The sequence below is a fragment of the Lissotriton vulgaris genome, chromosome 6 (genome assembly GCF_964263255.1).
Source record: "Lissotriton vulgaris chromosome 6, aLisVul1.2, whole genome shotgun sequence".
In the NCBI taxonomy this organism is placed as follows: domain Eukaryota; kingdom Metazoa; phylum Chordata; class Amphibia; order Caudata; family Salamandridae; genus Lissotriton; species Lissotriton vulgaris.
The window spans coordinates 1,229,162,601-1,229,177,254 of NC_141694.1; the positions used below are offsets into that span (position 1 = coordinate 1,229,162,601).

Below are 14,654 nucleotides of genomic sequence, written 5' to 3' on the forward strand. Positions count from 1 at the left end.
GTCTGTATTCTCTGCCTTCCATCTAGTCATCTTCCCGAGCAGTGTCGACAAAGCAAGACGTTTTCACATCACACCCTGAGAGAGAGGGAGAATATTTGCCTTCATGACAACAAGTCCAGTCTCAAGGTGAGACCTCAGAACGAGGAGAGGATCAGTCCTACACCAGTGCTCTTACATCTGCCTCTGAGGGACGTGGACGGTCTATAAAGAGGGTGTCAGCTCAAAAACATAATCGTTTCTAGTCTACTTCGAGACCAGATATGGCACCAACTTGCTCATCGTCCAGGGCTGATCGCTGTTGAGGGAATAACACAGATCAACGTTGAGGTAAGGTAGAACCCATACGCTGTTGACGCGTACTGTAAGATCGACGGTGAGGAGTGTATGGACATGAGCGCCAATTCCTCTGCCTGTAGAACCGGCAAGGCATAGATCGCGCTCCAGAGCTCGCCATCTGTCACACCATCACAGGCATCATTCCAAGCATTCATCGTCTTGTAGGTGCTCTTGCCATCAAAGCCACTGATCACAACCACGTAGAAGCTCCAGACATCGGTCAAGATGCAGTCCCCATCTTCATCAACAGGACGATATTCGCAACCATTTTTGGATTCTCCAGCTCCTTGCATCTCTCCGGTAGATGACATCACCATCTTCCAGGAGGTTCTAGTGAGCGGTGCGGCAAAGCTTAATATACAGATGTCGGTCCCTACACCTACCACCTCTGTTATATTTGCGACGCTCTTCCAGCGGTCAGCGTCAAAACCTCTGCTTCCATTGGTGCCAGGACTTTTAGAGCCAGCAATAAAAATCTTTCTGACCCCAGTATCAACCAAAATGGCACCTTTGAGTCTACAGAAAAAATATAGGCCTCCTGGACAAGATACTCTGTTTCTCCGATAGGATCCACCTCCTGACTCTGTGGTCATTCTGACGCCCAAGAAGCATCACACTACCACTCCTTCTTCTTCAGTTCCTCCTGATAAGGAGAGTAAAACACTGGATTCAATGGGTAGCAAGGTTTGCAACACAGCCGCAAGTACCATAAAAGTGGCCAGTGCTGTTGACCTCCTGGGTAGATATGATAGAGCACTCTGAGACTCTATCCAACAATTTGCAGACGATCTTCCCAGGGACGGAGGAGAAGATGTCCTAGAGATCATAATGAAGGACTCATGATGTACAACCAGGTCCTCAGTGCCACAGCAGACTCCTCGTTGTTAGCGGCACTTGAATATTGTCATGGAATTACCTTGAGAGGGCATTCTTGGCTCCACGTGACATGTCTTAAATCCGAGTCTCAGCAAAAGATTCTAAATTTCTCTTTTTTTGGTCTCTACCTTCTTTGGCAGCCACAGGGACAATGAGATGGCTCGCATGAAGTCTGAAATAGAAACTTTTATGGCGTTCGGCCTAAAAAGGCCAAAAGAACAAAGTCGTCCCTTCAGGTCCTACCAGCACCGGTGTTACCCTCAGAGGGTTCAAGCCCCTTATTGGTATCAATCGCCAGCAGCCACTGCTGCAACGACCTTACAAGCAGCAGCAGCGACTGCAATCTCGAAGGTGATCTTCCCAAGATAATGCCCATTGGGATAAACTTATAACTGGTACCAGGCTATGAATTTTCCCTTCCTCCCTCTACCGCTACCCTTTCCAGTAGGGGGGAATCCTATCACAATTTTTTGGCAGCGTGTCAAAACATAACAAAAGACGTCTGGGTTCTGAAAATTGTTCAAAATGGGTATTGTGTCCAGTTCACCAATTCTCCAATTCTCCCCCCCACCATACCACCAAAAACATCCAGCCATCATCTGCGCATGCTTTGGAAAGAAGTCAGCATCTTGCTCCAGAAGCATGTGGTGGAGGTAGTCACCCACAAACAATGGGTTACAGGCATCTACTCCAGATACTTTCTGGTAAAGAAAAAAGACAAGAACGAATTCAGACCCATTCTCGACTTAAAAGTAGCCAACAAATGGATTTGGTGAGACAGGTTTCAGATGCTGACATTGCATCAGATCTATCTCCAACAACACCAGGGAGATTAGCTTTGCTCCATAGACCTCCAAGACACGAACTTTCATGTATATATCGCCAAGAAACACCAAAGGTTCTTGAGGTTTGTAGTGGGGCAGGACCACTATCAATACCCGGTTCTTCCATTCGGCCTCAAGTCAGCTCCCAGAACTGTCTCTAAGTGCATGGCAGTAATTGCTGTCCACCATCGGAGGCACAGAATCTCCGTCTATCCTTACCTAGACGATCGGTTAATAAAGGCGTCTGCTTCACTAGAAGGCCAGCAGCATTACAACTGGACATGCAAGGTCTTTCAACAGTTGGATCTTCACATCAACTACATTAAGTCGATCTCCATTCAGGTTAAAACTCTGCAGTATTTAGTGGTACTATTGACACCATGCAGGCATGTACTTGTCCTTCGGAGGAGAGACTTTCGTCGATCTGTGTGAAGTGTCACTATCTCATGAATGCCTCTTATCCCATGGTGAGGTCAGTGTCATCCCTTCTCGACTCCATGGCCTTATGTATCTTCCTCACTTTGAATGCACGTCTTCACATGCGCCCCCTTCAGGAATGTCTCGAGGGCCAACTGGGAGAACAAGATCACTCTCTTCCCTTATGCGAAGCAATCTCTAACATGGTGGTGCTCTCCGGCCAACCTGCTTCAAGGGATACCTTTTCACCAACGCGCTCCCTCTCAACCCATAGCGACAGATGCATCGTTTCTGGGGTGGGAAGCCCACATCAATCACCTCCAAATTCAAGGCACATGGTCTCCAAGGGAGAGGACATGTCACATCAATGTCCTCTAGCTCTGGGCAGTCCATCTCGCACCCAACTACCCAGTCTCTGCTTGTTCAGACGGACAATACAACCACTTTGTACTACTTCGACAAGCAAGGAGGAATGAGTTCCAGACCTCTATCCCATGAAGTCCAAGACAGTAAGTAATATTTATTTTTGTAGATTAATTAGAATCGTTGCAATTCACATAAAATGTCTAAATAATTAAACATTTGCAAGTTAAAAGAATTAATTCATTATTAAAATGTAATTACTTTGCAAAAATATGCCCAAGCAATTTGGAAATGTCTCATAGCCAGGAAACCTGTGGATCATGGCAACTTACCTTCCAGGTGTGCAAAATGTGCAAGCAAACTCCCTCATCAGGCTTCTGCAAGAAAACCATGAATAGGTTCTTCATGGCGACATCGTACAAACCCTCTTCAGGCTGTGGGACTCTCCACACATTGACCTATTCGCCACCGTAGAAAACAAAAAATGATAAGACCCCCCTCAAGGTACTTCCAACAATGGACTCTGGGGAATACCCTTTGGATCAACTGGTCAGGCACATTTCTCTATGCCTTTCCACCAATCCCTCTGATCCCGGCAGTCCTTCTCAAGCTGTCCTACTTGAGTGCCAGACTCATCTTGGTAGCCGTAGAGTGGCCACCTCCTTCACCAGTATCAGTGTCCACAGCTCAAGCTGCAAATGGTTCACCCCAATCTCTCCTCTTTGATTTTGGCATAATCGCTCCTGAGCTAGTGCAGTATAGACACTTAAACCTACCACAAGACTACATGGACATCCTCAAAGAAGTTAAACGGCCATCGACCCATTCAGCATATGCCTTCATGTGGTAGAGAATTTGCATTTTGTGTTCTTCCAAGAACATACACTACATCTTATCAGGAAGACTTCATTCTTCCCTACCTCCTCAATTTGACAAAATCTGGCTTGCAATTCTCTTCCATGAAGGTTCACTTGACAACTATTACTGCCTACAGAAAATGTCCTTCACAAACCTCTTTTTTAAAAATCCCAGTAATCAAACGTTTTTTAGAAGGGTTGGAGAAGGTCTTCACTTCCATCAGTTGTCCTTCCCCTCCCTTGGAGCTTACCTTAGTTCTCTCTTGTCTCATGCAGGAACCAATTCATAAAGCATCCCTGCAGCATCACTCATGGATAACCACTTTCTTCATAGTAATTATATCGACTTGTAGGGTTAACAAAATCCAGGCATTATGCTCTAACAAAACTTAAACAGTCTTTTACTCTAACAAGATAGTTATCAGGACTCACCTGAAAACCCTTCCCAAGGTTATTTAGGATTTTCATATCAATCAGACAATCTCTTTACCATCCTTCTTTGAGAATTCTTCAACCTTGACTGAAAGAACGCTTCATTTCCTAGATGTAAAGCGGGTTTGGAAGTTTTTTCTAGATAAGACGTGCAACATGCACAGGTCGGACCAGCTGTTTGTCAATTATGGTATTGTCCTTGCAGGTTTAGCCACTTCCAAAAAATTCATTACCCGATGGATAGTATCCTGCATACTGCTATGTTACCAAAAAGCCAACAACACTTTACGGCTAGGCCTGAGGCCCATTCCACTAGGAGCAAAGCAGCGTCTGCGGCGTTGATGAGAAATGTCACTATTGTCGAGATTTGTAAAGTGGCCAAATGGAGACCTATTTGCACATTTACCAAACACTATTGTTGGGACTCGGATGCTAGAGCAGATGCTCAAGCAGGTCAAGCCTTCCTCAGAGATATATTTGCTTAATCCAGTCATTTTCTTCTCTCTTCTGTTCTTTTCACAGCAATTGGTAGGGATGAGCTTGCTATTTTATTCAAATGCTTATGACTATCAATGGAAATCCCCCAAGAGAGAAGGTATGGTTTCTTACCTGTAATACTGGTTCTCTCTTGGGTAAATCTCAATTGAAGTCATAAGCAACCCTCCCTCCTCCCCAGTGGGCATAGCAGACGTAATTATTGGACGTACCTATCACTGATGCTTCTCGTCAAAATGAACTGAGGCAACTTCCACCTGCTGAGCATAATGCGATACTGGTGGTCTCTGGGTTCTTAATGGCACAGTTACTGTTTTAAACTCACATACCAGCAGCCTATGAGGCTACACTGTACTACTATCCTCCATCTCTTACTTTAACAGAAAAGGGTTTGTGAAAGAGATTGAGCTGTTTTTTTTAACATTAACCTCAAATTGTACCTTTATAGGGGTCCTTTAATCCTTTCTAAGGACAATCTGAAGAATGTCACAACTGTAGCATGCTTCTAGGCTGCATATTATGTTATTTCTTAAGTGTTTCTGCAGGCCTTCCTGAAGAAAGGTGAACGTCTACACTTAAGATATTCTATGTAGTGCTCTGGGATTCCCACACAATTGCGTAACTATTTAAATGCTTATGACTTCAATGGAGATTCCCCCAAGAGAGAACCAGGATTACTTCCAAGAACCTAACCTTCCCTTGGACACTAAAGGCTTCTTTCCATATGAAACCCACTAATTATGCACTGCATACTTGGTAGCAGACATTCTGATCGCCCATTGAGGCCCCTTGCCCATGCACGTGCTTCAGAATTATGCAGAATTTGAATGTGCAAAGGAATTCTCATGTCCATGGGTCCACACCCCCTTGAAAATGAGACGAGTGAATAGCCCCTTTTGAATGTGCCTTGCCAATTCCTTTATATCATTCAGCAACACTACAAGGCAACAGCCCACAAGGCTCTTTGTGCAGGTGGCACAGATTCCATAATCCTGCCCTGGTTTCTTCCCCTCCCACTGGTTATTGTTTATGCTCCATCCCGCATCACCATTGTCCAATCTCCTCCTACACCTACTGTAAATAGACAAATCTATATTGATGCATCCATTTCAACTTTGTTCTACGATGTGCAACACGGGGAACGCAACTTTTACCACGCACTACCTTTACCACGCACCTTTTACAACGCAAGTCGTTACAACGACTTGCGCTGGGGGGCGCTGTAGGATAGGGAATGGTTTAATTTACTATCCAAAACTTTCCCTACTATCCACGGGGACTGGAGTTGGAATAGTAAATTAAACTATTCACTATCCAGCGCCCCCCAACGCAAGTCGTTGTAACGACTTGCGTTGTAAAAGTTGCGTGGTAAAGGCATGCGTTGTAAAAGCATGCGTAGTAACGACATACATCCGCGCAACACAATCATCAAAACCTCTCAAGTGAACAGCCTTCGACCAGTTTTCTCTGCAATCCCGTGTCTTGAAAGGGTAGTTGGACAAAGGTTGCCTATTTTGATAGTACCAAAAGTGCTCTTTCTTTGTTGCCATGTGTTTGATTGCCTTACTATTCATTTCGTTTCACAGTCATGTTACTCTAATATGGTTAATCACTGTAGTGACATCAGACATGTATTAATGTGCATAGCGAGTCATGTAAAATATGTTTTTATTATTACACAAGTCCTTGGAACACTTTCAAGGCAACATCTTAATACTTAAGGTTGTGAATGCTTCCTTTTATATATTACTGTCGGAATTCCCAAGAATGACTCTTTAATTACCTGCACACACATGCTAGTGAACATGTACAACTTTTGTTATCAGTATCTTCAGTGCCTGTCATGCACTTAGTTTATCTCTCAGTCTCTGTGGCCAAGTTCATGTTTGTAGTGAAAGCAATATTTTTTGATTTCGGTTCGTTAATATGTTCTCTTTTATTGTTTACGTTTCCTCTTGCTAGATGAAATCTATGGAAACGGGTTGATCTCCACAGTGATTGACAGCTGTAACTGCTCCGATTCCAGCGACATTGAACTGAGTGATGACTGGGCCGGCAAGAAGTCTCCTAAAATTTCAAGAGCTAGCAAGTCTCCCAAACTCCCCAGGTATCTTGCTTATGTTATTTTATACTGTTTGTACAACATCCATCTATTTAGTCAATGGTATGTTTCTGTATATTCTTGATTGTGGATTAGCCTGCCTCTGCAATTACCAAGATTTAGAAGTATTCTCTTTCCAGGGTCTGCAGCACTACCAACCCCTTTAGCTTTTACTTTATTAGTAGCAATAAATAAATGTACCTCTAAGGTATTTAATTATTCTTTCATGATGGTCTGTGTTTTATGTTCACTCTCTTATTCTTTTTTTTTATGCTTTCTTTTTCAGTTTGCCAATGATAAGTAGCATATTCACACTCATATTCTAGGAATCAATAATTTGTATGGTAGTGTTTCAGCATTTTATAGATGGCTAAGATTCTCGGAATGCTGAGCTGAATACAAAAATGTAGTTATCTCTAATTTCTATCGTTATATATTGTTTTGATTGGGGGGAAAACTAATGTTATGCTAACTTGACTATATAACTATCAGTAACAACTCTCATCACCTACTTAAAATGTTTCAAGTCTGTGAAATATGGTTTAAGCTGGCTTACCAATTAGAATTTATATTGTGTTTTATAATAACTCCCACATTGTTAACATAAATACTTATATTAAGAGAACAACCAAGTTGCGCAAGCACCCTCTTCAAAGTCCATTCTAAGAGAACATTACTGTAGAAAAGTAGTTTTAAATTTCCTCTCCCCAAGGTTATTACACCAACATCAATCAATGGTTCAATAGGAGTTTTAAAGTATGGATCCAAAACCAAGTCTTGTGCTTCAAGTTCTTTATTGATCAAATATGTTAAAAGTTTCCCAGCTTTACACTGCCGACACGTGTTTCGCCCTCTCCAGGGCTTTTTCAAGGCTATCTTAGTTGTTCTATGCTTGTCTGGCGTCGGAAAGGTCTATGGATAGTTTGGATAACGTCATGAAGCGTCGATATGTGAGAATCCTATTGGGTGTCTTGATCACAGCGAGCTATTCCAATTGTGGGTTCTATCTATGATGCTTTCTGATATCACCTCGTTAGGTGTTATACGCCCATAAGGACAGTAGTAGAAATATGTCTTGGTAAGATGGTGCGACTCGCTGGGTGGAGAATAATCTCGTCTTATTAGAGTAAAGGAGCTTGAAGACCTTGATAAGTCTTCTGTTAGTTTTCCATCGGCGCCGAATCTCCACTGCAAGGCACTTGGCACCATCTACTTTTCTACAGTAATGTTCTCTTAGAATGGACTTTGAAGAGGGTGCTTGCGCAACTTGGTTGTTCTCTTAATTCTTGGTACTTGCATTAAGTTGCATTGCTCAAACACCCCTGGTGGTGGGTGTACTATCAAGTTCTCAGTGCGCCTCTTTTGATAACTCACGTATAACGTATCCAGTGAGAATAACTTTAGCATTAGGTGCGGACGTTTTCTCTTATGAGGAACACTACCACCAAGTTTTGTTGTATAATAAATACTTATATGATGAGGTTGTGGTCTTGGGAAATTGGTTGTTATTTGTTTTAATATTAAACAGTATTTTCTTTTGCTGGTCTAAATGTGCAACAGATAAGTAAAGTTACATTAGGTAAATAGAGAACCATGTACATTCAGTATTTTCATTATTTTCTGACTCAAAATAATTCTTGTGAGTAAGAATCCACCTGATTACAACTAGCCCAATGTTGGAACACCACACTCATATGTACCACCTGCTTATAGCTTATTTTGGGTGTTTTTATTAAACCAGGCTCACAATCCAAGATGGACGAACCTATCCCTGGGTATTGTCATACCTTGTTTAGCACTATATAAGGGGAGTCCATTGTGGGTCCAGTTGCATCACAATTGTTTTTGTATAATTGCTCGATCACTGGACTTGCCATTTATTTTTCTTTCCTGCTGGATATTATTTCTGGAGCAATACTAGATTCCCAGTTACAATCTGGCATTGTTTCTGCAGGAAGTATCCTTTCCTTAGCACGAAGACGACTCTCCAGCCATCGCCCAGAAGACCTGCACTTAACAGTAATGCACAGTTATTCCCCATTCAATGGGTAATTGCATGGCACTGGCAGAGTGTTACGTGTGCAGAGTTTGGGCCTCTCCAATTCCATGACACTTGTAATCTTGACCTTCATGTATTTAACAGTCCGAAAAGTTCAAAATGTCATGATTCATATGGTAATAATGTTGTTACAATTTGATTTAAAGATCTTAGATAAATTATTTTTATATACAATAATTACTTTGCTTTCATTAAAACCTACGACCGCCAGACCACTCTGCAGATGGCCATAGTGAGCGATAACCACATTGAACTACCATACTTTATTCATTGGGGTATTTTCCCCCCAAAATTTGTTTCCTATTTTGTGAACTTTGAGTACATTATTATTTCATCAATAAATGCTTCAAAAGCTACATTAGTGAAAGTAATGTTACATATAGTCATGGATTGTGATAGAAGAATATAGTAAAGGATATGCAATGTACAGTACGTTAGAGTGACTCTGAAGAGGCAGCTAACATACACTACAGAATGAATAAACCCCAGTAATAAACCTACCTCATTGGGTTACAATTGAAACTCTTTAAAAACAACCCAGAGTCTTCCTCTGCCCCCACCTCCCTCCTGAGTTTTCTTTGACTTACACCCGGTACATGGGGCAAGCTTCTTATAACAGCAGTCTAGTTTGTTTGTAAGCACACATCAGTGACCCAGCAGGGACTCTGGGCACCACTCTAGCTAGTGTCGGAGTTATCTTGGGGGGTGGGGGATGGTGGGGGGTTAATAGTTACTAATATTTCTTTCCAGAAGGTTTGAAGTGAAGCACACTGCCAAAATATATGTAGGCAATCCGGTGAGTGTTGGCAATGAGGATAACCATCCGAGGCCTGTGCATAAAACTGTGAAAGGGGTGAGATAAGTCTACGTTTTGTATTGGATTCACTTGGGCGCGATACACTGCCCTTCGGTGCTTCGAAATAGATATATCCTTGGATTTATCAAGATTCATGGAAAAAACCCACACCTTGGGTTTGGATGTTATTTAATTTGGGTTCTCGATTACCCATTTGGAAAGGAAACGAATACATTCCCTCAAATTGGATTTATTTTTTCCAACATAGAGTGAATGATAAAAGCCGATTTAATACGTATTGGGAATATCCTCCCCTCCCATATGAGTCGGGTTCAACAAGGAAATCTGTGGATTTTAGTCACTAGAAGAAATATAACTACAAGCCTTGAAAAAGCCTGCTTTCTTCCTGTGATATATGAAAATAAACAGACTTCGATTCAAGAAGACCTGTTTGGATCATTCTATCATTACCTCCTGAGACTACAATTTTTTCTTGGACTGAATTACATAGGGCACTGAGATTACTAAGATTGTGTAAAGTAACACTCATACTACTGATATTAGAAATAATGAGAAGGGTGTGCTGAGGTATTCTATTTTTGTATGTATGACCCAGGTTCTTTCTGATCCTGGGACGAAACGACACCTTGGTGGGTAGGTGTCATATACCTTCAGCACCCTCGCCGCAGTTGCAATTGCTTAACGACCTGATGTCACTTTTATACTTGGCGTAACAATCTAAGATGTGCGGCTCAATTTAAGCAAACCCATTCAATGTTGATATAAGTCTATGGAGAATGTTAAACTGGATAAATTTCAAACTTGCATTTCAAGACCTTCTAGGATATGTCAATCTGTCATTCCTTCTCATTGTAGGCGTGCCCCGATCTCCCTTCCCACCAGTCCATAAGTATTTGTAAGGAGATCCCAGGATGGTCAACTATGGCTCTGTGGAACCAAGTGATTATCATATATCCATGCCCAATGGTATATAACATTTGTCTTTCAGTGTGTGGGAGATTCTATACTGTTCACTCTCCCCAACCTATGAAGTGTGCATAATCCTGACGTAGAGCAGCAACGGACTTTTATGTAGCCCTCGGGTATCAATCAATGACTCGAAGGTCTGAAGAGACCTTCCCTAATAGAGGTCACCCAGGGTTTAGATCTCAGCCTCCTCCCATATTATTTTGGGGTGTGAGCTGGTCAGCAGAAGTGGGGAAGCCTAAGAAAGAGGTAGCAGTTCTGTATATCTATTGTTTATAAATATGCATCTACATGTCTGCCCTTGGAGCTGCTCAGTAAAGTACCAAACAGAACCACAACAAATATAATTTGAAGTGTTTCGGACAGAGACCTCTAACCCTAGTTTCCTCATCTTTTGAATATTCTCCTAGTGTCTACCATTTTTTCAGGAGTATCCCTGTCCACCAGTAGAATTCCGTTGTGCTCCGAAAATGACGTGGGGATCCTATATAAGTGCCAGTGCAGCACACTGTCATTTTCTTGATCCAGAGCTACGTCTCGTCTCTTTGAGACTTTCTTTACCTCAAAACCTACAGAGTGCCAGGGAAATCTCATCTCCCAAAACCACAGGGTTTAAAACTTGTGAGGCAAATGCCTCTGACAGATCGTCATCAAGTTTGCCTTTTGTGCCTGGGGTTGAGTCAGGTCTCCTAAGGCCTGCAGAGAAAGCACATTGATGAACCCAAAAGCCATAAGGGACCAAGCGGCAAAACTGTACTTTGCCCAGCACCGGAAGACTCCTCGTTGATATTCGTCCAAGTCCAAAGGCCAGTCTTGGTCCCATTCCCCGTCAGGAAGTCACAGAAGTAAATCCCGAGGTCAGTTGTCATTGCGCTCCAAATCTTCTCTTAAGTTAAAGAAAAAACTTTTTAAAAATCCGAGAAAGACTCTGCCCCTTTTGTATTCCTGAGGGAGGGTGCCACAGTACCTCTTGGTATTGCTCTTGAATTTGGGCAAATTAGGAGTCCGTCCCACAACTAGCCCTGGCGCAACCTGGGCTGCAGGGGCTTTCTGCGACACAGAGGCAGATCCAAGAGTTCCACAAGGTTATGCTCAGACTCTTATGATCCCATCCAACTCCCTCTGGCATGCCTGCGAGTCCAATGGAGCTGAGAGTCCATCCATCTGGGATACTCCCAGCAGGTTCGCCCTTGACACCTGTTGAACCCTCCAAAACCACCACCGGCCCTGCGTTCTGCTTCACGATCCACGCTGGTTCCCAGAGCATAAACACAGACTCCATTGAGACTGGAGGATAAGCCGCCCGTTGTGCTCTCCACCTCTAAATTGCTATGACCTCGACCAAGGCCATACTGGATTTCCATCAAACTGCTATCTCCACGCTTAACATTCCACCTTCACATTAACAAGAACCCATACATTGCATTCTTTGTTTGGGATGGATTCCAACAACGAATATGACAACAGTGAAGAAATTGCCGAATCCCACCATGAAGAGAATTGGTATAATGACCTCCAGGAGGCCAGTGGCCTTGATACCTTTCCTGATTCTGGCCTTCTCTCTTCTCCAGTGCCTGCCACTGAAGAGAGTGCTTCCTTCAGTGGTCTTGCACAGGGCGGCTGAAGTTATTGACTCCCTGCTCACCTCCTTTGGGGAAATAAATTAACATCCTGAACGAAGTGCTCCATCTAGGGAAAATCTCTACTGAGCCCCTACTACAGAGGTCTTCAATCTGTGGGGCGCGACCCCCAGGGGGGTCGTGGAGTCCTTGGAAGGGGGTCGCAGATTCTGTCAGAGTGCAGTTCCTGGCTTGGGCTGATCGAGGGTGCTCCCGGCGGCCTAATTCACACCGAGGTGTGAAAAACATCAAAGCCTCATTAACAACTAAAAGGTCTTTCAAAGACCTGTCAAGTACTCTGGTGTGGCTGTGTGTGTGTGTCCCTGAAGCCGTTTTGAGCTGGGGGAGGAGGGGAAGTGGGGGGGGGGGGCGGAGGGGGGCTGGGGGAGCAGGCTGTAGTGTAGCCCTTTCAGGTCAATGGATATTGTGTGCCTGGAGCTGTGGGGCCTGTGACACGTCCCCTGCCCCCAGCAGGGAGGCACAGAGATACCCTCCCATGATCAGGAAAGAAGTAAGAAGACGCAGAGAGATACTGACCCCCCATGAGAGAGGCACAGAAAAGGTGGGTGGATGGATGTGTGAAAAGATGGGTGGATGAATGATGGGTGAATGGATGGATGAAAGGGTGGATGGATGAAGGATGGATGTATGGATGGAAGGATGAAAGGGTGGATGGGTGAAGGATAGATGGGTGAAGGATAGATGGATGAAGGATAGATGTATGGATGTAACGATGAAAGGGTGGACGGATGAAGGATGAAAGGATGAAAGGGTGGATGAATGGATGAAAGGGTGGATGAATGAATGAAAGGGTGGATGGATGGAAGGATGAAAGGGTGGACTGATGAAGGATGGATGGATGGATGGAAGGGTGGATGGATGTATGGATGGATAAAAGGTTGCATGAATGATGGATGTGTGAAAAGGTGGGTGGATGAATGATGGGTGGAAGGGTGGATGGGTAAAGGATGGATGTATGGATGGAAGGATGAAAGGATAGATGAATGAAGGATAGATGTATGGATGTAAGGATGAAAGGGAGGATGGATGAAGGATGGATGGATGGATGGAGGGATGAAAGTGTGGATGGATGGAAGGATGAAAGGGTGAACAGATGAAGGATGGATGGATAAAAGGTTGCATGGATGAATGATGCATGGATGGATGTGTGAAAAGGTGGGGGGATGAATGATGGGTGGATGGATGGATGAATAATGGGTGGATGGATGGATGGATGGATGAAAGGGTGGGTGGATGGATGTGTGGATGGGAGGAGGGGAGGATGAAAGGGTGGATGGATGTATGGATGGATGGATAAAAGGTTGCCTGGATGAATGATGGGTGGATGTGTGTAAAGGTGGGTGGATGAATGATGGAAGGGTGGATGGGTATAGGATGAATGTATGGATGGAAAGATGAAAGGGTGGATGGATGAAGAATGGATGGAAGGATGAAAGGATGGATGGATGTGTGAAAGTGTGGGTGGGTGAATGATGGATGGATGTGATGAGGTCTAACAGGCGCATTTATGGTTGTCAAAAGATGATGATGAGGAGTACCAGTTTCTAGAAACTTTTGTCGGAAGGGGGTCCTTACCCCTAAAAAGGTTTTACAAGGGGGTCTCGGCATCAAAAAGTTTGAAGACCTCTGCCCTACTACCTTTTAACAAGGCACTCACTGGTAGTCTCATAGGCCCTGTGATCAACTTTGCTCTAACCCCCAGTAAATAGCCAAATTGTGAGACGCCACCAACCTACCATGGGCGACCCTGCATTTTTGTTTTGGCACCCCTCTAATGAGAGGTTAGTGGTGCAGGCATCTACCAGTTGTACAAAGCAAAATACTTTTCTGACTACTTCCCTTTATAGAGAGTTCAAAAGAATGGATGCCTTTGGTAAAAGGCTATTTTCTTACACCAGTTTGGCTTGCAGGTTTGTCAAAGCTAGTTGCCTCTTGGGTTGCTATTCCCATGATCTTTGGGATTCGGTGGCTCAAGTCCTCTCAGATGTCCCAGAAGATCTCTGATCTGTCCTAACTCATGCTATACAGGACGGTTGTGACGCAGCCAAATTCACAATTTGGTTTTTCACTGATTTCAACTGGCGCGCTATTGGCATCAGTGTTGCTATTTGTGTCCCCCCTGGCTGCAGTGAATTGGTTTTCAGGCAATATTCAGTCATCCCTAATGGACGTGCCCTTTGATGTGACTCGCCTCTTTGGGGACAAAGCTGATTTTGCTCTGGAGCAGTTCAGAGAGATCAGGGCCACAGCAAGCTCCCTGGTATTTTCTGCCCCATCTCGCCATCTGCGTCATGGTTTCGGCAGAGGTACCCTATACCAGCAGCCAGTCCTGATTTAGCAAGGTGCCCAGCAGTTTCGTGGCTGAGGTCATGGCACTGACTGAAACCGCAGTCGGGGTCAGTGTACCAGTCAGCCTAATGAACCCCTTGCTTCCCCACCAGCTAAATTCCTTAAGTTTGCTCTCAGTGGAT

At 43.8% G+C, this 14,654-nt stretch overlaps 1 protein-coding gene across 1 annotated transcript in view; it reads left to right on the plus strand.

The window, feature by feature from the left end:
- Positions 1-14,654, plus strand: part of TULP4 (TUB like protein 4) — a 631,050-nt gene that overhangs the window by 424,132 nt on the left and 192,264 nt on the right. Inside the window, exon 9 of the mRNA XM_086927321.1 lies at positions 6,563-6,707. Coding sequence (XP_086783447.1) covers positions 6,563-6,707 — 145 coding nt within the window. The remainder of the gene's footprint in view (positions 1-6,562; positions 6,708-14,654) is intronic.